The sequence below is a fragment of the Callionymus lyra genome, chromosome 5, assembly GCF_982586985.1.
Source record: "Callionymus lyra chromosome 5, fCalLyr1.hap1.1, whole genome shotgun sequence".
In the NCBI taxonomy this organism is placed as follows: Eukaryota; Metazoa; Chordata; class Actinopteri; order Syngnathiformes; family Callionymidae; genus Callionymus; species Callionymus lyra.
This window is the reverse complement of record NC_141822.1, coordinates 8,671,198-8,696,221: the sequence shown is the minus strand read 5'-3', so window position 1 is coordinate 8,696,221 and position 25,024 is coordinate 8,671,198. Positions and strand designations below refer to the sequence as shown.

At 42.0% G+C, this 25,024-nt stretch overlaps 1 protein-coding gene across 2 annotated transcripts; it reads left to right on the top strand.

Annotated features, from left to right (window-relative positions):
• The first annotated feature begins 1,572 nt into the window (after positions 1-1,572).
• On the top strand, positions 1,573-24,287 carry prrc2b (proline-rich coiled-coil 2B). Of its 2 annotated transcripts, none has more exons than XM_087790720.1 (31): positions 1,573-1,719; positions 4,582-4,758; positions 4,827-5,001; positions 5,588-5,690; positions 6,213-6,276; positions 6,340-6,483; positions 7,050-7,363; positions 7,436-7,560; positions 7,640-7,803; positions 8,757-8,844; positions 8,930-9,077; positions 9,180-9,510; positions 9,583-9,758; positions 9,865-10,066; positions 10,138-10,348; positions 11,280-13,289; positions 13,979-14,142; positions 14,213-14,328; positions 14,388-14,529; positions 15,691-15,767; positions 15,848-16,138; positions 16,224-16,325; positions 16,388-16,574; positions 17,980-18,077; positions 18,165-18,289; positions 18,991-19,231; positions 19,300-19,467; positions 19,536-19,621; positions 20,394-20,463; positions 20,823-21,032; positions 22,764-24,287. In XM_087790720.1, the coding sequence occupies exons 2-31, from the start codon at positions 4,644-4,646 to the stop codon at positions 22,920-22,922; spliced, it is 6,606 nt and encodes a 2,201-aa protein (XP_087646846.1). In that variant the 5' UTR covers positions 1,573-1,719; positions 4,582-4,643; the 3' UTR covers positions 22,923-24,287. The 2 variants fall into 2 exon arrangements, with proteins under 2 accessions (XP_087646846.1, XP_087646844.1); XM_087790718.1 differs by having other exon boundaries at positions 16,212-16,325.
• Positions 24,288-25,024: the final 737 nt, after the last annotated feature.

Genomic DNA, 25,024 nt, shown 5'->3' with positions numbered 1-25,024 from the left:
AACACTTAGTGTCACCAGACAGTACCAATAGAGTACCGAGCTACTTGTTCGATTTTCAGCCAATCATGGTGGAACATTTTTTTTATATTTAAAGGCTGCCAATAAAATATGATAAATAGAGGATTTTATTTTGAACTATTGGAATTAGAATCCCAAACAATATTTGGAAAAGAAAATTAATTTTCATTAAAATCCAATAAAACAAAAACCATTTCAACATCAGAATTAGAAACCTTTATTGCCAGTGTTTTAAACACAACTTAGACTATTGTAAGTTTATTTTCATGTCCAAACAAGAAGGATCTGTCTCGCCTGAAGTTAATACAAAACTCTGCAGTGATAATTCTAACCCGCTCTAGTAGAAGAACTCACATTTCTCTGATCCTTAAAACTCTTCACTGGCTGCTAGTTTCTTTCAGGATCAATTTAAAAATTCTGGTTCTTACTTTCAGATCTATTCATGGTCAGACTTACATCAGTGATCTGATCCAGACTTACACCCCAGCTCGGGCTCTGAGGTCTGTGGATCCGACCTCTGTGTTTGTCTTGAATGTCTTGACCTTTCAAAGTATTTATTTAAACTGTGTATTGTTTTGATTGAAGCGCTTTGTGACCCTGGTCTAGAGAAGCACTTTACAAATAACTATTACTACAGACCTTCCATCAGTGATCTGATCCAGACTTACACCCCAGCTCGGGCTCTGATGTCTGTGGATCAGAATCTACTGATGGTTCCTGAACATACTTCAGGACCAGAGGAGAGAAATCCTTCCAGACTGTTGCTCCTAAGCTTTGGAACCATCTCTGTGTTTGATGATCTACTGACTCCTTCAAGAAACATCTCAAGACATTTTTATTTGTGCTTTTTCTGATTTTCTGGAACTCCTGTGTTTGTCTTATTTGTCTTGATCTTTTAAAGTTTATTTTTTAACTGTGTATTGTTTTTGATTGTTAAAGATCTTTGTGACCCTGGTCTAGAAAGATCTTTACAAATAACCTTGACTTACTTACTTTTGTACTTACATTTTTTACAATAATGGAATTGTAATTACTTTCGAAATGTACTATTTGAATAGTGATATTTCACAAAGTGTAGTTATATTTTGGGATTTTGAACTGCAGAATCAGCTGATTTGAAAATAGGTTCAAGTTATTTTATTTGGCAAATATACATGTATCAAGACATACAGCATAGATTAAATTCTAGTCCTCTTAGACCCTGAGGCAAAACATGAAGTAGACAATGAAAGGACATTAAAAACTAATAAATAATAAATAAACTGAAACAATTCAACAATACTTAAATAATTAACTTAACCAAACAGAATATCAACAAAAAAACAAGTTAATGCACAGGTAGTGCAAGCGGAGGTGAGAGTTATATATAATAATCATTTTTATGTATAATAAGAATATGTTTTAGTTTTTAAAGCATTTTATTTTCTCAATAATAACAATTATAATGAAAAAAACAAGGTCATTCTCAGTCGTAGTGGCTCACTCGGGCCGACAGGGGGCGGTGTCGTGTTTACGTCGCCCGATGACGTAGAACGCCGCCGCTGCTCACTCAGGCCGGGTAGAAGCCCAGCAACAACTCCGCGATCGTTCCAACCTATGAAGCTCGGCCTTTACAATCGCCATCCATCCTTCGAGTAGATCGTGTTTTGTGGATAAAGCGACTCCATCCGTGAACAGAAACCAAACCCCATCGTTGATTCGGTGAGTTTCGCGTGTCATCCGCGGACGGATTGAGAAATGTCCGCGTCTCTGCAAAAGTGCCCGATTTTATTGTTGCTTTGTTCTGGGCAGCAGCCATTTTTAATCGCCCCTGTCCTACATTTCCCATCGCTGTATTGACACCGTTTCCCACCGTCACTTTACGAATGTCACGCTTTCCTCGCGGACTTATGAGCCAAACCTTGCAATAAATGTGTTTTATAGGTAAAATGCATCTTATATTTAACCTTCAAAACCTCCCGGCAGACCCGGGGTTATTTCACAAAACAATGACGTTTAAAGGGGTTTTTCCCCCCCGCAGATATTCAATAGTCTCGTGGATATAAACGTTTAAATGTGAAATATCTAAAGGAATTATTTAAAAAACTGACCCTAGTTTCACTTGTTTTGCTTTTACCGTAATATATCGTGATGTTTACATAGTCGCTTTCCTTTAGCCGCTAGCTTGTTTTAGCTCACACTTTCTCCTTTCTCCTCCTTTTACTTCTCCATCTGTGTGTTTAGAATCTCAGATAATTGTAAGAACTACAACTGTCCAGCTTCTAATATCTAATAATGTATTTGTGATCGATCTGTTTGGACGAAAAAGCGATTTTTTTTATGAGTACACTCTGATGTTAGCATTAGCATCTCTTAGCCTCAATGATATAAACCAGGGGTTTTCAAACTCAACCGGACACAACCAGAGGTCAGTTCTTTTGGAAACAGAGTTACTGATTTAGGGGGTGTTTATTTGAAAAAATAGGTTTATATTTTTTTCTTAAAAACGTTGTGGATTTTGCGTGGTTTCAATGTGAAATGAGGCCTTTAAATCTGTGCCATCTTGACTATACAGTCACAGGGATGTCGATGATAACATTTGATCTGGTTACATGTGTAGTTTTTTAACCTCTGACGTTCAACACAATTGGTGTCCCTGGCTCTGCCTGCACAATAAAGACAGGGCTGCAGAATATCACATCAAGGGGTTGAAACCACTGATGGATAGAATGTTCCAACACAAAAATTGTCACGATTATAGTTACAGTAGTGAAAATATAATAATTCAATTCTGACGATAAGCCTTTATTTATTATTTGGAAAGAACGTAAACATCCATCTTAAATGCAAAAACAGTGTTGAGTTATAGATTTGTGTCGCTTTGGTGATACAGATGATAAAAGGCAAAAAAGAAGATGTAGTTTTAGGTCGTTGGATGTTTTAAGTCATCCTGGAATATACTGTACAATGTGTCGGACAAATCCCTGTTATTTTATATTCACCTGTGTTTTATGATGAATGTTCGGCAGCGTCGACTCGTGCAACCATGATTCTTTTTTTAATCTTGCGCTGAGCCACCTGTCAAAATAAGACATTGAGCCAACCTTGACTTTTGTACTGCAATACCTTCCGACTATACATGATGTTCAAACTACCAACTGCATTCTCCAGATCAACGTTATTAGATTATATCCCCTTGGATAGTTTACCTACAGTTAATGTTTTATGCTTCTTTGTGAATAAATATATTGTTTAAAAACCCAGAATGTATGCAAAAGAATGCATCATGTTGTGTAGGATGTTTTGTGCAAACAAGAGATTTGAAATGTCACTTGACCAAACACTTCAAGTTGGTTTGAAATAGTTTTGTAGTGCCACTTTCCTACAAAAAAAAGTGTGCATGCACGGACACTTGGGGTGGACTTGACCAAGTCGACGCAACATGAAGTTCACAATTGTTTTGATTTCCTTTGTATCTTGCAATAGACTATTGTTAATTGTATTTTGTGTGACACACCATCAAATTATAACTCAATCCTGGTCATGATTGTTTTTTTTAAATTGTGATTTGATTTATGAATGACGCTTGTGTAGTACCAAACTAATATTATTGTATTGAACGGACAGAGACTTGCGTCAATAACCTAAAATAAGTAAAACAAATGCATGTTTTGAATAGCTGTCAAAGAGATGTCATGACCAGTTTGGCTGTTCAAATTCTTTCAAAAGTTGTTGTTCAAACATGGGCGTAAGAAGAGGTGTTTCTTTGAAAATAGGATGAATACTCAGGATTTTTTCATGTGGTCTGGAGGTTATAGTTTGTCTGTTGTAGTAGCGACTGTAATAACAAACTTTGTCTACCTTTAATTATCATCGCATTTCAAAACTAGACCCTAAACAATATGATTCGAAGCCAACCCTCCATCCTTAAATGTCGTAGTCTTGTCTATAAAGACTAGGACTGATGTCCTCCTGTTGTATTATTCTGACTTACTATCATAGCCTGAGCTGAGCTCTCATTTACAACGTCCACATATGGTATAAAAAAGACATTACTCGTCAGAAAGTTCCTATGATGACAACATGTTTTCCATACATCCATGAAGAGCGTTCAGACCAGACATGCTCCTCATTCGCCGCCAGAATAATTTCCTTGGCAAATCGTTTTATGTTAATGAGTCGCTCCAATTTGTTCCGTTACTTGGTGATGGATTAGTTAGTGGTGAAAGGATTATTATACTAATGTATATTTTATTCACGACAAACGTCATTCTGTTGCAGTGTGTAATTACCAGGGAGTCTAGCTGCAAATCTGGGGTTTCCTCATGGTTCACTGGCGAGCCGTTTACATTTTGGTTTTCCGTGGAAAAATGCTGTGAACGTTTATCCCAGGCTCAGATAATGTTACAAAGAAATGTAGATTTGCACGTTTATGGTTGCATGTAGTTTGTGACGTGTGTGAATTCCCCTCCCTAATTCAATGTTAACCCTGGTTTTGCGACTCGATATGAGCTCATAGATTTGATCATTAGCTGTAAGAATTATTACACACTGAAGACTGAAACTGTGCTTTTTCCGTTGTAGAATCTGAGGCACTGGGAAGAGGCGCAAATAAAAATTTCCATACTAGATGACATTACATCGCAATGTCCGATCGTTTGGGGCAAATAACCAAGTCCAAGGATGGGAAAAGCAAGTATTCCTCTCTCAGCCTATTTGACAAGTACAAGGGAAAATCAATAGAAACTCAGAAAAACGCAGGTAAGATGTGAAATTATTCTGCTCAATCCTTTTCGTCATTTAAAACTGGCTCCTTTTTTTCCCTGTAGTTCCTCGACATGGCTTACAGAGTCTTGGCAAAGTGGCCACAGCCCGGCGCATGCCCCCGCCCGCTCACCTGCCGAGCTTGAAGTCTGAAAACAAAGGAAACGACCCAAACGTGATTATCGTGCCCAAAGACGGTACAGGATGGGCGAACAAGCAGGAACAACCCGATCAAAAGAGGTAATAATTAAGACCGGAAACTTTGCATAAAAAAAAAGTAGACTCCAGAGGGGATTTTTATGACATTTGAAGGATTGTTTAGAAATGTGCCAGAGATCATAGTCCGTTAAGAACCAGTAATGACAGATAACTGGACTTATTGAACACAGCTTGAAGTTGAATCACTTGTCTGTGGTTGACAGTAATTGTTTATTTGACTATGTAGAAGTGTCACTGACCTTATGTTGTCGTGGTAAAGGTTGCGTTTGGTCATATTTTTTTTTATCAAGAGTCAATTCTCTAATCATATAAGTAGATTTATTGACAATTATTTGCTTTGTTTTTGTAAGTAAGTAAGTAATATTTATTTATATAGCGCTTTTCCAGACCAGGGTCACAAAGCGCTTTAACAATCAAAACAATACTCAAAAAAGTATATACTTTAAAGATCAAGATAATACTGAGAACAACACAGGAGTTCCAGAAAATCAAGTAAAATGAGCTCCTTGGTGGAGGTATGCAGTGTCTTATTGCGCTGCTGTTTTTTTTTTGAAGTCGTTTGAAGTGCATTTCATCAAATTAACTGCATTTATCTCCGTTCTTTTAGTTCTGTTGCATCAACACCACAGCCGCAGGAGTCGCAGCCACAGCTGGCTTTACAGAAATCTGTCTCCAATCTTCAGAAGCCCTCACCGGTGGCCAGCCAGGAGGTGAGTTCATGCACCGGGGGAGACTAGAAACATGTTTTTAAGTATTGAGGGATTAGCATCGACTCTTAGCCGCTTCACTTTAAAATGGTTTGTGTGACCTGTCAATAGTTTTATTAAAAAAAAACAAAAAAACATTTGTCTGTTTTAATACGAGGAGGGACTGCTTGTTATTTAAATGCTCGTGGAAATTGTCGTTTCTATTATCCACATTTCTTAATGAAATAAAACTTGTAAAACTAACTTTACTTTTCCTCTTAGTTGACAATGTCACTGTCTTTTACGTGGCTTTGACTGATAAGGCGATGGATTGATTTATATGTGTAGATTGAGATGTTTGTAATGTGGTTGAGGAAATGCATGAAAACGTGCACATGACACTAACCTCTATAAAGGTACCTCAAGCATGTACTAGCAAAATGTTTGTTATTAAATTATCTTCAGTTTAAAATGCTGTCGTATGAAGGAAGATAAAATAAAGTAGTTGAATTATAGAAATGTTTTTTTTCTTCTTTTTTTTTATAGAACACAAACACAAGTGGACCAAAGCAATGGGCCCAGCTAAACGGAAAAGCAGTAGAGCAAGATGGTGAGTTTTTCTTTTAGTATTTCTAAACGTTCATATTAAAAAACACATGCTCCTCAACCCCAGGTCCAAGGGTGTCAAACAGACTGCAGCCCTTCTCTCACGAGGAGTTTCCGACGCTAAAGGCAGCTGGAGAACAGGACAAAGTTGGAAAGGAAAGAAGCGCCTTCGATCCGTCGTATGGGCCCGGACCAAGCCTCCGCCCCCAAAGTGAGTTTTAAATGATAGTTGGGGCTCTGGGTCAGATAGTGCTTCGCTTTATCTGCGGCCCTGCTCTTTTGCGGATTCTTTTTAATGCACACGGTACCACATATTGAAATGTATTGTGTCAAGCTGCAGTAATCGACAACAAAACTTTACCACTTATAAACTCCTATGATGCCTTTCTACAAATGCTCTATTTTGTGACTGCTAATTGGTCGCTACAATACTGTATTGCTACGTCAAAAGTTATGGATGGCTGTGATTGGTTGGCTGGCTGGGCGGCAAAGCAGGTGATCAGGGGATCTGTTCAGGTCAACACTACAGAGAGTTGTTGAGGGGCATGGCTCCTAACATGCAAATGTTTGCAAGTTGTGGTACATTTTGTTACATTTTAACAATTAGAATGATTTTTATTATTTTAGAGTGACTATTATTAAGATGTTTTATTTATTGCACAGTTTCCAAACATAACAAAAACAAAAGACTACTGTATTTGATAATTATTTTCGGATGAAAATATAAAAAAACGAGTTTTTCGTGAGCCATCATTTTCTTCTTTCCACTCTTTCCAGATGTAACAAGTTGGAGGGAAGGTGGTGGCAGGAACCTTCAACCCTCAACCCTCGGTCTGCTCGCAGACCCCGAGGCTAAACCCGCTGCCCCAGGTGAGACGGGAACCCCTCCGGCGTCATCCCACCCCACCTCCGCCACAGTCACCGCCTCCTCGCCCACCGTCGTGCCAGCTCCGTCTTTGGGGCTGGACTCCAAGGAGCCTATTTCTCTGCGACCTGCCCAGCCCGTACGAAGAACTACCGTCCCGACCGCTCTGCAGTATCAGCTCCAGCACACTTCCACTGCTGTCTACCACGACATGCTGCCTGCATTTGTATGAGTCTCTTTCTTTGTCTTTGGATGATATGATTCATCGATCGTTGCTCACCCATGCTTGTCTCGGCAGATGTGTTCTAAAGAATCCCAGGAGACCACCAGGCCAGACCCAGCCCCCGTTACTGCAACGGCCCCGGCTCGATTTGACAACAAACTCTCGTTTAGACAAAACTATACTAAACCTGAACTGGTCAAGTAAGTACACTTACTTCACAGAACATCAATGAATGATTCAGCATTTGCTTGGTTTTGATTTTGTGTTTGTAAATCTCAGCGGCGACGTGAGGAGAGAAAACAAATTTGTCCGAGCGCCACCAAGACTCGGTTCCCAGCCGATCCGCAAACCCGGTGACAGAACTCAGCGTCCCGCCATCATCAATCCTGACGACCTGAAAGATCTCGACGATCTGGATACTGAGTGTGATGACGGCTGGGCTGGTTAGTACCTCTTTATGAGACTTCCAATAAGATGTAGATGCTGGTGTTGAAGGAACATTCTGATGATAAAGATAAAGCCTCTAAGATTGATATTGTGATCAGACTCACACCGTTTGGTACACATATTTCAGACCTCGAATCAAACCGTTAAAAAGTTTTGCTCCTGACATGAAAATAGCTCGCCGTGCTTTATCCATCTGGCTTGAATTGTGAGCCGTAACAACAGCTTTTTCAAACTCACCCCTCGGATAAAAAGTTAAGAGAAGCTACTGCAAATTAAAAGTGAACAAGACCATATGTGGTAAACACTCCCACAAGTGTGGTGTGTTCATTGACATGAAGTGGATTAAGTTAAGTTAAAAAGGTTTATATTAACCAAATGGAAAATTTGAGTCAGTTTCAGACCCCTCCTTCCTGGTTTATGCCAGAAACGAATCAGAAACTGTAGTTGCTCTTCATCTGCAATTCAGATTTTCCATCTTCCTTTAAATATGTTTGTACAACATAAAACATTAAACAAACGATGCAAAAGAAGTGATATAAAAACAAACATTTTTAATTTTATGCTTTACAGCATTAAAATGATCTTATAAAAATAAGATTCTCGTTTTTCTTGCTTACGCTAAAGGTGTTGCTGCAACAAAAAAGCTAATGAGACATTCTTGTGGAGCTGCCAGGGCTAATGAACAGCCTGTGTTAACCTTTAAAATGACAAAGACTACATTCTAAGTTTGAAGTTTTCTCTTCAGTTTCATAATATTTTTAGAGGCGCTGAACTCGATGACGGTTGTCACAGATGTTGTGACGGCTGCTGATTTCGAAAGTGTGACTAAATCTGATCTTCCAAAAATGAGAGATCATTGAGTTTCAGATAAGAACATCCCTATGAGGCATTATACGCCTGAAGAACACTCTTGAGAATCTGAAGTTGGACCATTCTTCTTTATCTTAAGGTCTCCACGAGGAAGTGGATTACAGTGAGAAGCTGAAGTTCAGTGATGATGAAGAGGATCACTCTGGCGTTGATAAAAGCAAGATTTGGTAAGATTGATTTCACTTCTGCAAAAACATATTAACTTCAGATTGTTACATCTGCTTGATTTGTGCTGATAAAAAATGTCATCAGGGGCGAGTGGGAGCGTGAAAGGGAGAAACACCGGGAATGCCAATCATCCCCAAGTTCAGGTGACGGTCCCGAAGACGGTTACTCTTACCATCATCAGCACGAAGCTGCTAGGAAAACAAACGGCAGACTTGGCACTGCAGAAACACAGGTAACTCAGTCTGATTTATTTAATCTTTTTTACTTGAAATTTGTTCATCTAAACCGTCGACAAGTTACCCAATCAGATATTCACTCTCGGTTTTCTCCGCAGAAAAACCGCAGCGACCAATTGAGTGACAAGGATGATCACCAGCGCCAGACTCAGCCCCCGGGCAGGGCCAAGTACGTGTCTCCGGAGCTGTCGGAGGCCGTGGAGAGAGCCCGCAAGCGCCGCGAGGAGGAAGAGCGACGCGCACAAGAGGAGAGATTAGCGGCCTGCGCCGAGAAACTCAAAAAGCTGGACGAGAAATTCGGGAAGACGGAAAGGCAAACCTCCAAATCCGACGACGGGTCCAAAGACGGGGAAGCCAAAGTGATCCCTGTGTCTCCCAACAGAGAGCAGAGCAAAGCGCTTCATGAAAACTGGCAGTACAGCACAAAAGGTAAGTGAATAATAAAAAATTAATGAATCTAGCCGAGTGAGAAACGACATTTCATTCCACGTTGATCTACAGATGAGTGTCCCTCGGACAACTCCCCGAGCAACAGTTACAGAGAGGAATCGGGCTTCCCTGCCTATCGCAGCAGCGAAGAAGACGGCCCAGAATCCTCTGCTTCTGGGGATTATGGTGGGCGTCACCCCTCGAACCCTGTGCCGCCACGCTTTCAGAAACAGCTGCATCAGCAGCAGGTAAATTTATTCATGATTTTATTCCCCACTGCCTCAGTAATATCGTATGTGTCGCACAGTGTCAAAGGTTTTGAGTTTAATTCCATTTCATTCTTGCCTCTCCTAGGAACATGTATACAAGATGCAGAACTGGCAGCAGCCCCCGCATCAAGCTCAGTCTGGATCAAGCCACACTCAGCGGGGATACTACCCCCCACACGTGCTCGGCTTCGACCCCCGCTGGATGATGATGCCGCCCTTCATGGATCCTCGCGTGCCTCAAGGAAGATCTGCAGCCGACTACTACTCTGGAAGTGTCCATTCTTCAGGTGGGCGACATGCAAATGAGCTCACAAAAAATAAATAAAAATATCGAAAATAACTTGGGATTTCTCAACAGGAATGGGGAAACAACAAATGGGGATGCATCAGGATCACTTACACAGTCCTGGTTCCGACGAGGGGACTCATCCCAATAGCCACCAGGATCGGAAAAGCGCCTCCTCCGATTCGTATCCCGTGTGGAGCCAAGATGGCTACCCAGTGCGCAGCTTCACTCCGCCGTACCAAAGGCAGCACGAGAGCTCGGAGAGTGGTCATCCAGATGACGGGTCAGTTTGAATCGGATGTCTAAATTAATTGTAGTGTTACACCAACGTGAACAATTTCTGGCCAAGTTACTTAAATGTCATAACATTGGCAGGGGGTGATTTTAATTTTATTAGCTTCGGGAATTATCTTTAATTAATACCTGCGTTTTCTGGGCTAGAAATAAACCACTATTTTTCACTTCTGACTAAATCTTTTTAGTTAATTTTGTGTATATGTATGTAAAAAAATGATAAAGTTGAAAGTGAAATAAGACTATTCTACATTAGTCAGACTCGATGAAAGAAATTTGGTGGAAAGTATAAAGCTGATGCGGGAAATATATTGACAGTGATAACTGTTGCTTACTAATCCGTGTTGAATGCAAAGGAAAATGCACGTTGCTTTAGAAAATGAATGCTTTGAAATCATGGGTTTGTTTGCTACATCATGTCTCTGGATCTTAAGAAAGTAACTTGATGTATTCAGAAAATCTTTTCTTGCCCTTATCTGTGTGGATACATATACTCTGAATTTGCTTCAGTAGCTGAGATGAAGATGTTGAGGTTCTCTTTGGGTGTGATGAGGATGGATAGGATTAGGAATGAGTCAATCACAGAAACTGCACATGTTGGATGTTTTAGAGATAAGGTGAGAGAGCCCAGAATGAGATGGTTTGGTCATGTACAGAGGAGAGATAGTGAGGATGTTGGTAAAAGGATGCTGGGGGTTGGAAGACCAAAGAGAAGGTTTATGGATGAAGTAAAAGAGGACATGAAGTTGGTTGGTGTGAGAGAGGGGGATACAGGGAACAGGGTTAGCTAGAGGAGGTTGATTCGCTGTGGCGACCCTCGAAAAGAGCAGCTTAAAGAAAAAGAAGACCATCGTGCAACATAAAACCTTTGTCCTCATCTTGATGTTAATGCCTCATTGTTTTTATTATTTTCTCCTCAGTGTTGACCTGGCCTCCTCCCTGCAAGACACGTATGAAGCCAGTGAGGCTCTGAGTCGGCCCCAAGAAGACCTTCCCCAGCACTCCTATCAAAACAGAGAAAGGGAGCACCAAGAACAGAGATTGATCTTGGGCGCTCCGGGTCGCTCCCAACTTCACGGAGACGGCGAATTCTCAAAGAGAGAATCCCGCGACCGGCATCTGAAAGACGGTTCCGATTCTCCCGACGAGAACTTGATCTCCCCCAGGGACGCCTGGAGAAGAAGCGAATGTCAAAAGCAAGACGGAGGCGTCAACAGTTCTTCCGGTCAATGGTCCGAGCTCAGCTCCTGCTCCAGTGGCAGCATTAGCCAGCCGTCCGAGACCACCGGACGCACCCTGCTCAGACGAACCGGTCCGATTAAGAAGCCTGTGCTCAAAGCTTTGAAAGTGGAGGACAAGGAGAATGAAAAGCCAAAACCAGAGCCTGAGGAGAAACCTGTGCCGTACCGCCTGGAGAAGGAAGTCCTCACCAATGTGTATGACTTGAAGAAGGATAACCAACCTGCAAACAACCGGTCCTCGCCTGTCGTGGAGAAACAAAACGAAGAGAGGCAGCAGCGTCAGTCTCCGGCTCCTCCCAAAGTAGAGAGACCACTTGGCAACCTCTGTGACGAGGGTCCCAAGGAGAGCGTTTGGGAAAGTAGGAAAAACCAGTCCGCCAGAGACTGCCAGGATCCCCAAGCACCACGGCGCAACAACTGGATCTTCATCGATGAAGAGCAGGCCTTCGCAGGGGCCCGGGGATCCGGTCGAGGACGTGGTCGAGGTTTTCGGGAATTCAACCCTCGCGGTGGCAACCGTGGGGGCCGAGGTGGAGACGTTCTCAGAGGGAGTTACAACAACAGCAACAGCAGTGGTCCACGAACCGGCAGAGGCCGAGCCCACGCGACCGACCTCAAGGTGGTGGTGGTGGTGGACGAGTTTCAGCGCGGGAAGCCCAGAAGACGGAACGTCAGCGAGACCTTAAGTGAAACATCTGAATACGAAGAGCTGCCCAAGAGACGGCGGCAGAAGGGATCGGAGAACGGAGAGGCGTACGTAGAATCTGGCGAGGTGCGAAAAGCCGACCGGGAGTCATGGAGGTCCACTAAGATGTACACTGAAGACCCCAATATTGAAGCTAGAGAGAAATCCAAGGCAGGCAGAGGCTTCAGCGGTCGGACTTTGCCGCCCAGACTGAACACGAGCGTCAACTACAATCGAAACTTTGGAGGCCAAAGAGAAATGCCTTCGTGGAGAGGCCGTGGTCCACAGTTCAACACCAACGCAGGTCCTCTGCAAGAAAACGGTTATGGTCCTGGAGCTGAGGCTGGCTACACCCGCAGACCTCCCTCTGACCGAGACGCCCTAAAGTACCCCCCCAAGTTCACCGGCACCTTTATGGAGAACGGCACCGAAGAGCGAGAAGGAGAGTTCTTCTTCGATAATGAGAACCCCGACAGGCAGATGCTGAGGAGGCGACGACCGCCCCGCCAGGACAAACCGCCACGATTCCGCCGCCTTCGCCAGACCCTTGAACCCGGATCAAACCAGTGGACCAGCGACGAGTACCTAAATGGAGACTTCACCAACACATGGTCAAATCGCCCCAAGGGCACCGGAGAAGAGAACTGGCCAAGCAGCCACTACCCTGGAACACGAGCCGGTCCGCAGGCGCCCGGGGAAGACTGGGAAAGTGGATCCGATAACAGCGACTTCGGTGACTGGAGGGAGAAAAGGGCCGGAGGAGGCCCTGGGACTGCACCGGGACACCCCGAGGTTCCCACCGACTCCTGCCACAACGACGCCACATCTGCTGAGAAAAGGGAACTGTCCAAGAGGAGCTTCTCCAGCCAGAGGCCGCTGGTGGAACGACAGAACCGTAAAGGGGAATCGTCATTGCTCGAGACGGGAAAGATTGGGCGGACGGGGGATAATCCGTCCAGCACCGGGAACCGGAGCGACAGTTGGCAAAATGGGTCTTGCAAGAGGTCAGTCAAGAAGTAGTGAGTTATGATTTAAATTGTTATTGAATCATTACTAAGCAACTTTGCCAGGCAAATCTCTATGGAAGTATATTTGTGCCACCTTACAAAATGCATTGAAAAGTTGTTTTTCTAAGCATTGAATATTTTAATTCAATGATTTCAGTATTGAAAGGTTAAATCTCTTTTTTATATATAGTTGTATCAAAAGATTTGTATATCTAAAAAAAAATGACACATCCAATAAATGGAAAATACATTTTCTAAATGTAATACATTTTACTTTGTAGCCTTTAAATTCAATACATTTCAGCTAAAGGTGGTGAAAGTACTATAACTACATTTTAAATTGAACTCAAAAGTAAATAAATTAAGAAATTTGAAGAAAATAAAATAATAATTGGAATGTCAAACTCTCCAAAGAATAATTAATTTAAATAAATATTTAGTCATTCAAAAAAAAACCATTTTAAATAAAGAAAACATTTGTAGAATTCAAATACCCAATATAAACAAATGTCAACCTTTCAATATAGACATTTTTAAATTAAATTATTCATTTCAATTTAAGGTTTCAATTGTAAATTGATATACTTCCATATCCTCGGCATGCTCTAAAACCCAAGTTACAAAATGAAATCTTCTCCGTTAACCCTAATATAAAGATGCATCCTAATGCTTTCTTCCTTCTGTAGCAGAAGCCCAGATGAGTCGAGTCCCATCTATAACATCGAGCAGTCAGAGGAGAGGGATCCCAGCGACGCCTCCGGGAAGAAATTGGACAAGGATCTGAAGTCAGGAGCCGTGAAGACGGACCTGTCAGAAGCGCTGCCCCAGTATGAGCTGAGCGGCTACTCAAGTGAGAAAGTTTGATCAAACCTGCGAGGCAGCTCTCGGCTACATCTCATTTGTGTCTAACTTTTCTGTAGTTGATGAAAATTCCGGTGGACCAATGTCCAATGCAGACAGCTACCAAGATGCCCTGTCCAAGAAACAAAGACGCCCGCAGGAGGATGACCGGAGGAGGAAGGAGCAGTCTGCTCAGGTACCTGGACTGACAATGGAATTTAAGATTCATTTTTTTAATCCTTAAATCTTTCCTAGGTTTCGGTGAAAAACCGATCTCTCGCCTCCAAGATCCCACCACGCTTTGCCAAGAAGCAGGGGGGCATCGTCATGGATCCGCAGGAGGAGCAACTCAGCTCCAACAACCTGGGGACGGAGATCTGGGAAACCAACAGCTCAGGTGAAGTTCTTCTCCTTCTCTCGCTGCTCTGTGTGTTTGCTATGGATGGATATCAACTTTTTCAATACCTGTACTTCTATACCTTCACTTCGAAAGTAGTTCCTGAACGATACATTTTTTTTTTTATACCAATTTTAGAGATCAATTCTAGTATAGAACAGGAGTATTGTCAGGAATCTGGTGATATGATTCGTTTCTAGATAAAGGGTCAATGCTACCATAAATAGTGATACTGTAGTAACAAGGATATATGTGTAGTATTGTCGAGTACTTGACTCTGGTGTTGCAGAATTCACAGACCACATGACTGCCACCAAACTGCTTTCATTTGTTTTCAAACCAAAAGATGTCCAAACATCAGCTTTAAAAGCTGCTGGAGTCGACTGTATCCTCTCGTCCTCAGTCATCTTGCAGGATAATTCTTCCTTTGGCTGCAGAGGACATGATGTCTTCTTAAATAATAGTATTTTAATACCTAACTGAAAAAAGATTAAAGTATGATTTAAAAAAATGTTTTTATATTTTTTTGGGGGGGAAAGAAGATACGGTTCTGTTGGATGTCAATACAGTTTTGTGAAGAAAAAGAAATTGCAATATATCATTGTATCACGACCTAATTAATTAGACTTAGTACAATTTATTTATTTATTTTAAGCATTGTTCAATTTTTCACTCCAAAATGTTTTCAGGGGGAAAAAAGAAAAATATATTTATATATGAAATATATGCAATTTAATTTTGTATTTGCTAATAAACTAGTAAAGAGCAGTAAAAAATATCTCAATTTTATTATCTTTTCAATTTACATAATACAGCGAAGCTGCAAAACACTTTCATTACAATCTATAATAACAAGAAGCTTTAAACTAAAGAATCACAGTTTTGACCGTGAGCTACATGACTTGAAAGAAAATAATATTTTGTTTATTATTAAATAGATTCAATTTAACTAAGTCACTGAAATAAACTGATCTGTCCATCACGCCATCACCACACGGATTTAAATCTATATCATTAGATGATCAATATTCTGAGACAAGTTTCTTACAAATGATTTTGTGTCCTCAAATATGTGAGATGTGTGTATTATTAATGTAGTTTTAAAGCACTGTGCGACTGAAAATGTCTTTATTTAAACACAATATTGTCGTCTTGTCGCAGCTCTGTCAGTGCAGTCTTCAGGCGGAGACTCGTGGACCAAGCAAGTGTCTTACACAGGAAGTGAACCCAACTCTGAGGTAAACGCCATTAAAGTGCAGAGTGTTGCTGGACTCCTTCTCACCGTGTCCTTCGTGTCGATCTGTGCTCGTGGTTCCAGGATTCGGACGCGGGTCCGGAGCAGAGCAAAGAGCAGCACAAACCAGGTCCCATCGGGAACGAGCGCTCGCTCAAGCACCGCAAAGGATCCGAAGGCGTGGACCGCCTGGAGGGGAGCGGTCCCATCACCCCGGTCAACGGCGTGGACCTCCACGTGGACAACGTCCTCCCCGTGCCCCCCATAGAGTTTGGGGTCAGCGCCAAAGACTCCGACTTCAGCCTCGCGCAGGGCTCGGTGACGGTGCCGGTGTCCAGTCAGGTCAACAAGATCCAGGAAGTTCTAGCCACCAACGTGAGTCCACTTCAGGAAAAGATCCTCCTTTGGTGCCGTGGCCCGTGATTGACTTGTGTTGATTGACACGTAGTTCGTTAAACAGACGGTTCTCAACCAGAGCATCCCGATGCTGCGCTCCAACCACCTGCAGCCGGGGATCAACCTCAACCCCATCTCCTTCCCCTCGGCCGACCTCACCCTCAAGGTAAGACTCCACTCCCGCCCTTCAACGAACATGGAGAGTAAAAAACTGAACTGGTCCCTCAGATGGAGTCGGCTCGTAAAGCCTGGGAGAACTCTCAGTCGCTCCCGGAGCAGGGGTCTCCCGGGGGAGTGTCGTCCGGCGTCCAGGCTCCCTGCAGCGTGGGCTCCTCCGTCAGCTACAGCTCTTTTGGAGGCGTGTCCATGCCCCCCATGCCTGTGGCCTCCGTCGCCCCCTCCATGTCCATGCAAGGTACGTCTCCTTTCTCTTTAATCACATGACCAGGGGTCTGGTCTGTGGCCCACCAGATGATGTGCTTGAATTTGATTGTTGTTCATGTTGTTGACCTGTCGGGTTGTGTATTGGCAAGAATCTGGCGATACAGTATATATCACAATACAGGGCCAACGATACAATATATTGCGATACTGTAGTATCCATGGTATATTTGTAGTTTTGTCGAGTGCTTCACTCTGGTGTTGCAGAATTTACAGACCACGTGACTCTTGACAGAGCTGAACTGCTTTCAAAATATTCATGCATCCTCTCATCCTCAGTCGCCGCTGGAATAAATGTTAATTTAGCTTCAGAGGACGTTATGACTGCTGCAGTGTAATTGCAACATTACGATAAACAATCTGCATGAATAGTTCAGGTTAATTGGAAAAAATAGAATTATTTTATTTAATATAAACCATATAAAAACCAAGGTATTACCTTAAGTATAATTTGCAAGCCAAAAATCGCTGTATCAATATTTTTAAACGACCCTAGAGACTAACAACATCAGCGACTAAGATAAGGGACAGAAATGATCTAAGAGCTGATGCTGAAGAAAGGATGTTGATTGATTGATTAAATTACATTTTGGAGCCCAATTTATATCGGTTATCTCCATGACATTCATACTTCCTGTTTAATAAATACACGTTTAATTTGGCCCCTGATTGAGTTTGACACCAAAAATGAATATTATTTAATGTGGGGTAGATGACATTTTCCTCAAATATTCTTTACTTGCTTGTTTCCTGGGTTTATTTACATGGTATGCTTGTGCTATATCCAGCTGTTTTTCTTTGTGAAAGTCAGAATTCAAAAAAAGAACCAAAAATGTTACTGGATTTCTCCACTTAATAATGGCACCGGAAATCAAAGTCGACTATTAAGGTATTAAAATTTAATCATTAATTCAGGCTCATCAGCGCTGCAGGAAGAAGAGATTCTGCTGCTCTTTCCTGCCCCCTGCTGTCAGGTTATTTAATAAAAAAAAAAAACTATCCCTCCAGCATACTTTTGTGCTATATTTGAACTTTACTAGTGTTTTTTTCGGAATTGTGTTGTGTTTTTTGCACTACTATTATTGCCATAGTGTAATATAATTTGTTATTTATTGTATTACTATAATTCTATAATTATTACGTTATATATTGGATTAAACATACAGTTCAAAATTGGATAAAATACAATATTTATGTTTCATCTTTTTCTATGACTGTGAACTTGCTGCTGTAAAAACAAACACACACTGAGGGACAAATAAAGTAATGTCTCATTTATTTTATTTACGATGATTGTGTTTAACTGGACGTTCAAAGTCGAACAACAAAACTTCCACAAATTAATTTTTTTAAAGGATGTTTTGCTTCTTTCACTCTAGGAAGTCATATTCCACCTCTTTATCTGGACGGTCACGTGTTTCCCAGCCAGCCACGCCTTGTTCCTCCCAACATGACCCAGCAACAGACCTACCAACAGGTACACACACTTGTACACACATGTACACACACACATACTGAAATGTTTCCGTGTGACTAGATGTCCTCATGGTGTCTCTACCCTCAGGCTGCAGCTCAGCAGATCCCCATCTCTCTGCACACGTCCCTCCAGGCTCAGGCCCAGCTGGGTCTGCGAGGTGGACTTCCTGTCTCTCAGTCCCAGGAGATGTTCAACTCCATCCCCCCCTTCAGGTACTGACCCCCCTCCTCATGCTTCAACACACACAGGTTGTGTTTCTACGTTTGTATTGTGTGTGTGTCTACAGATGTATTGTGTTCCTACAATTGTGTTGTGTTTAAAGATGTCTACAGGTGGTGGATTGTGTGTTTTTGCGTGTGTGTGTCTACAGATGTATTGTGCGTGTGTCTACAGGTGTGTTGTGTGTCTACAGACGTGTGGTGTGTGCAAGCTGACTTGGTGTGTGTGTGTGTGTGTTTTTGTGAATCTACAGATGTGTTGTTGTGTGTACCTGCTGACATTTTCTGTTTGTGTGGGTCTACAGATGGGTTTGTGTGTGTGACTGCTGACATGATGTGTGTGCACGTGTCTGCAAATGTGTTATATGTGTCTACAGACGCGTTGTGTATGTGCGTCGTGCGTTGTGTGTTACTTTCTGACAGTTGTGTCTGTGCGTGTGTGTCTACAGATGTGTTACTTTCTGACAGTTGTGTGTGTGTGTGCGTGTGTGTCTACAGACTTGTTGTGTGTCTACATATGTGTTGTCGTGTGGGATGCTGACAGTTTGTGTGTGTGTGTCTACAGACTTGTTGTGTGTCTACATATGTGTTGTGTGTTACTTTCTGATAGTTGTGCGTGTGTGTCTACAGATTTGTTGTGTGTACATAGTACTTGGTTCATGCCAGTGTTGTTTCAAAGTGTTCTCTGGCTGCAGGTCGCAGGTCTACATGCATCATAACCTGTCTCAGGGGTCCCCCATGGTCTTGTCCGGAGGGGGTCCTCTCAAAGCTCCGTACTCTGCCTTCGCCGGGATGCAGCACTCGGACCTGGTCAAGTCTCAGTCCGGCTCTCACTACCAGCCCATGAACGGCAGCCAGCAGCTGGTGTACGACAGCCCCATGAACCAGGGGCCCAGCCTGGGCTCCTCCCAGCTGATGGACTCTCAGCTCATCCAGGTGAGTGACCCAGACCCCCCTCTGGTGTCAGAACCACCATCTCAAGATCCAAAACCCCCCCCCCCCAGGTGACCATGCCGCTCCCCGCCGCCTCGCAGCTGCGCTACGGCTCCGCCCAGCAGCACCTCATCCTCCCGCAGTCGGTCCATCTCCAGCAGGGTCAGAACCTGACGGTGGGCGGGCGGAGGATGATGCCGCCCGGATCGCAGCCCCCCGTCATGCCCGGCGGCAGAGATGTGAGTCCAGTGTCCACGTTTATTACTGTTGGAGGTCAAAGGAGGGTCTAATGTTTTGTTCCTCGCAGCTTTCTCAGGGATCCCAGATGGAAATGAAAGGATTCCAGTTCTCCGACAAACCAAATCACTCTCCGGGACTGTCTGGGTCCTACAGGTGAGAAGAAGACATGAGCAGTGGATTCTGTCCTCCATCACTCATGATACTGGTTATTATTTATGTTCTTGATCACACCTTTTGAAGTAACAAAACAACTATACTGAATGAAACAACCTTTATAGGAAAATGAATAACAAACAATACACAACTTGAAAACTAAAACTTAGTAAGTGCAGACAATAGTGAAAATAAACTTCACTTATCACTTCAATAATTTAATATTTTTATTAACAAAAATGAATATTTGAATAGACCAGTAATTAAATAAAAGTGCTTAAAGAAATCAATGTGTATTTGATCAGCCAATAGAAGTGTGTGTTGTCAATATATACTTACAAGTAGTAAGTATATATGTGTAGTATTGTGGAGTACTTGACTCTGGTGTTGCAGTATTTACAGACCGCATGACTCTTGACAAAGTCGTAACTGCTTTCATTTGTTTTCAAACCAAAATATGTCCAAACATCAGCTTTAAAAGCTGCTGGAGTCACTGTATCCTCTCGTCCTCAGTCATCGCCGGGATTTGATTGTTTCTTTAGCTGCAGAGGACGTAGTGAATGCTGCCATCTAGCTGCCGGAAGTTTAATCGCAGCAAAAAAAATGAAAAGAATGCTGTTAATATTAGCATTTTAATTGTAAATTAAAAAAATAATAATTTTATACACACTTTATTAAAATATTAACCATAACCACAACCAATTTAATAATTTATATTAAAAAAATGGATACTGCGATATTTCAGTGTAACTGAAAACCTTGTCCTCACCAGGCCTGGATCTGCCAGCCCGAGCGGGAAACCGTCCGGACCTCTCGGACCTCTGCCACACTTCGCTCAGCAGGTACTGACCCGATGATCCACGTTTTAAGATCAATAAGTGAACGTGACTCGTGTGCGTCTTAAATGACTGCAGACATGAATAGTCGATAATCGTGATTCAACATTTTGATCCTTTTTTTTGAGCCTTACAGTCTCGATTTTTGACCAAAGACGATTGATGTGCAACACTGTTAACACACTCTTTCTCCTCCTCCTCCTCTTTCTCCTCCTCCTCCTCCTCCTCCTCCTCTTTCTCCTCCTCCTCTTTCTCCTCCTCCTCCTCTTTCTCCTCCTCCTCTTTCTCCTCCTCTTTCTCCTCCTCTTTCTCCTCCTCCTCCTCCTCCTCCTCCTCCTCCTCCTCCTCCCTCCACCCCCCCCCAGGTGCAGCCTGCTCAGGGCAGCATGGTGATGCACATGCGGCCCCCCACCACCGGCCCCTTCCCCAACCCCATCCAAAGACCTGTCATGCAGGTCAACAAACCCGTCATCATCCGCTCCCCCCCTTACCCCAACCCCGGCCGCGACCTCTCCCACTCCGTGCCCCCCTCTGCCCCCGAGTCCTCTCTTAAAGGGCCGGAGGATGGCATGAAGGTGAGCCACCCACTGTAAATATAGGTAATTTGATTTCATCCATTCTCTTCACTTTTTCAATAAATGTGTCGCATGTGAATGTCGACGACTTTTAAATGATGGTGTTTTTATTGTGATATCTGCACATGTGTCGTCATCAGAATATTATAAAAATGTTATGTTTTTTAAGCATTTAATGGTTTTTTTCGTAATTAAAAGTATTCATTTAAATACTGAAAGTTGGAATTAGTCTTTTATTTAATAATTGAAGTTAATAATTTGTACGTTATTGAATTGTTTATTTATTTTCTTTAATCATCAGATTTTTAAAAATTGAATATTTTCAAAAGGATTTTTACACATAAAGTATCTTGTTCTAATTCTAATAATTCTATTGAAAATGTTCTAATTTCAGGTTTTTTTTTAATTTGTAGCCCTTTTAATATACCAAAATTTTTAGAATTTAAAGAGTTTGATCAATAGATTGAGGAACTGTTTATGTTGGTGGGGGAAGGAGTTAGATAATAAAAAAAAATGGGACCAAGGACAGAACCTTGAGGAACACCGGCTTTGTATCTTTGTGTACCGTATTTCTCCGACTGTAAGGCGCATCAAGTCGTTTTTTTTTGTTGACAATTTGAGGTTTTTAAGTGCGACAAATGAGAACATTTCAAGATTAGAATGTAAATTATGTTCATCTACAACTAAAAAAAAATATTATTGGTAATAAATGAAGGACTTGTTTTAAAGGAACGCGAGTATTTTGGAATAATTGTAGGTTTTCTGTCTCAAATCGAACACATTGTGTGAGTTAAATTGTTGCTATAGACGACAATTATTGGTGATTTTCTTTAAAAGAAAATGCAAATATGGTTTCATAGTGACTTGTGCTACACGTTGACTGTATTGAGTGTGATGTGTCGATGAGGCTTCATGAAACAGCCGATAAGATATCGTGATGCAGTGAGTTAATTTTTGAAAGGCCACTAGATGTCACTCTTTATAATCTTTGGTTCTGATCCAGTTATTTATTTAGAAAGATTGAAATTATCCATTAAAGACACTGTATCGTGAAACCTCATCCGCTGTTTCATGAAGCCTCGTCAATACATGCGAGTTTAATTGTCTCCATAGGCAACAATTATTTATGATCTTTTAAAAATGAAAATGCAATTATTGTATCATAGAGTGACTTGTGCTACACGTCGATTGTATTTAGTGTGATGTGTCGGTGAGGCTTCATGAAACAGATGATGAGGTATCATGATGCAGTGAGTTAATTTTTGAAAAGGCCACTAGATGTCACTCTTTATAATCTTATTGGATGATTTCCATCTTTCAAAAATGAAGACACTGTATCGCGACACCTCATCCGCTGTTTCATGAAGCCTCGTCACTACATGCTAGTTAAATTGTCTCCATAGGCAACAATTATTCATGATCTTTTAAAAATTAAAACACAATTATTGTGTCAAAGAGCGACTTGTGCTACACGTTGACTGTATTTAGTGTGATGTGTCGGTGAGGCTTCATGAAACATGAGGTATCATGATGCAGTGTGTTCATTTTTTGAAAGACCACTAGCTGTCACTCTTTATAATCTTTGGTTCTGATCTAATAAATGAATGGATCATTTCCATCTTTCAAAAATAAAGACACTGTATCGCGACACCTCATCCGCTGTTTCATGAAGCCTCGTCGATACACGCGAGTAAAAAAAAAAAAAGTTAAAATCTGGACTCTTCTCAACAGAGTAAAAACATGCGAGACGCACGCAAGGCTCTGGAGGTGAAGCCGCCGTCTGGGACTCTGAGCGGAACCCTGCAGGACTCCCTCGCCGCCGCCGCCGGTCAAGTCAAACCCGCTCGCAGCGGCGCCATCAAACCCCCGGCGGTCAAAGTGGAGGCTTGAGTCCGGACCCCCTCGTCACCACCACCAGCCCCCCCCCCCCCTCCCCCCGGACACTATAACGTCACACCACGTGTAGAGATCTATAAATAAATATATATGAATATAAATATAGACACAGTCTTTTAAGCAGGAATCTTCAAGTCCTCTTTAATTTATTTGTCACTTGTACGGGGAGAGTGACCACGAGAAGAGATTCTGCGTTTAACTCTGAAGTGAGGAAAAAAGAGGAAAAAAATGACGAGTCGTTTATTTTTCCTCTTTTTTTTTCTTTTGCCAAACTGTTCGTCCTCCGTGTTCACGGACTCCAGCCTTCGGACCGAAGCCGACGCTCCAAACCTCGTCGGTACTTTTTAAACAAACTAAAAAAAAAAATGCAGTGGGGCACTTTTTTTTTCTCTCTCTCTCTGTTGTTTTTGCTGATAAATAAATGTTATTCATCTTTTTTTTTTTTTTAACCCCTGAACTTTTATTCGAGGAGACATCGTTGCATGTCGGCGCGGCAGGAGTGAAGCACAGGAAATTAAAAAAAAAATAAAAGCTGCGTCGGGACTTTTTTCTTCTTTTTTTTTTGTGGATGTTTTTACCAAAATCTTGTCGCTTCCACGTGAACTTCACTGGCATCGATGCAGCATGTGATGTAGACTTGCAGCCAACCACGCCCCGGCACCCCCCCCACCACCACCACCACCCCTTAAAACCCTCCACCACGAACTGTCCCGACCTCAGCGATCTGGACGTGGATTTTGAAGAAAATAAAAAAAGAAAAAACCTGCGCCGTCGCCGCCCTTCATAAGTAGCCGGTTCCGAGGTTTCTTAAGAATCCAGTTCCCGCAGCAGCGATCAGGGTCCAAATGTATCCAGTTCAGTATCGATCAAACGCTTCTTCACTGGATCTTTCGCTTCCGCCTTCTTTCATTGTGACGCCGCAGCAGCAGCTTCCAGTCGAAGGACTTTTTAAATGTTTGAACAATGTGAAGCTTTTTTTTTTTTGTTTTTGTTTTGTAATGGACACTGATGTTGGAAATCACATGACGCTTGACGACACTTGCTGGTGTGTGTGTGTGTGTGTGTGTGTGTGCGTGAGTGTGTGTGCGCAGACGAGAGTCTCTTCTTTGTGGCACTGTGTACAACGGAGTAACGGTTCAATTTAAGGTGTTCTTCAAAAACGGCTTTGGAAGTGTTTGCGCGATTTTTCTTTTTTTTTTTTTTTATACCTTCTGGATCCGTTTGTTTCCCCCTCACAGGAACCTTTATTTATCCACCTGATCCTCTCGGATATTTGGTCAATACTCTCCCTTGTTTAAAGTTTAAAAAAAAAAAAGAGCTTATTGAAAGAAAATGAAATAAAGCAGTTGTGATTTCTAAGATGTATCGAAGATCTGTGTCTCACGTTGTCATATTAAAATCTTTGTTTGCAGAAGGCCCTTGAAGAAGTGTGTCGACTGGTTCATAGATGATGATGTCATGCATTTATCTTTTTTAAGAGTCTTGGCTCATCCCCTCATTTTCCTAATTAATATTTTTATTTTTTACTCGAAAAACGTCTGCAGGAGTTTTGAAATCAATCAAAAAAGGAGCCAAATTATTTAAGTCACGTGCAAAACAAAAGGTTTACTTGCTTAGGAGTGATTTTTATTTTATTTTTTCCATTCTTTTGGGCTCCATTTATCCGTTTCTTATCTCAAACGTCATCTGTACAGCTCACCATATCAACATCAACATTCATCTACTTTGATTTTCAACCAACCATCCGGCAGGGCCAGATAAAAAGACTCGGCGGGCCAGATTTGGCCCACGAACCACGATCCAAATCGACAATGTATTGGAGAGTATGACGGCATCTTGATTTTGTTTTAAATACTTATTGTTTTTGTTTCTACTGCGAGTTCTATATTTTTTATAAACGTGTTTTAATTAATTAATGACCTCATTTCTACAAAGAATACGTCCATTAGGCCCGCAGGCCCCGACTTTTCCTTTGCACCGTAGACCGGTTTAATGCTGGCTTTACTTTTTTCTTCAGATTTTCTTCAGCTAAAAACTTCACAAATAAAAGTCTATGAAAATAAACTCACTGGTTTGGCAGAGATACAACAAGATGG

Bases quoted from the DNA above. Each gene is read 5' to 3' on its own strand.
- prrc2b (XM_087790718.1), top strand. From the start codon at position 4,644: ATGTCCGATCGTTTGGGGCAAATAACCAAGTCCAAGGATGGGAAAAGC. The intron at 16,139-16,211 runs GTGAGTCCACTT...ATTGACACGTAG, and splicing joins AGGAAGTTCTAGCCACCAAC to TTCGTTAAACAGACGGTTCT. The intron at 19,622-20,393 runs GTGAGAAGAAGA...TGTCCTCACCAG, and splicing joins GGACTGTCTGGGTCCTACAG to GCCTGGATCTGCCAGCCCGA.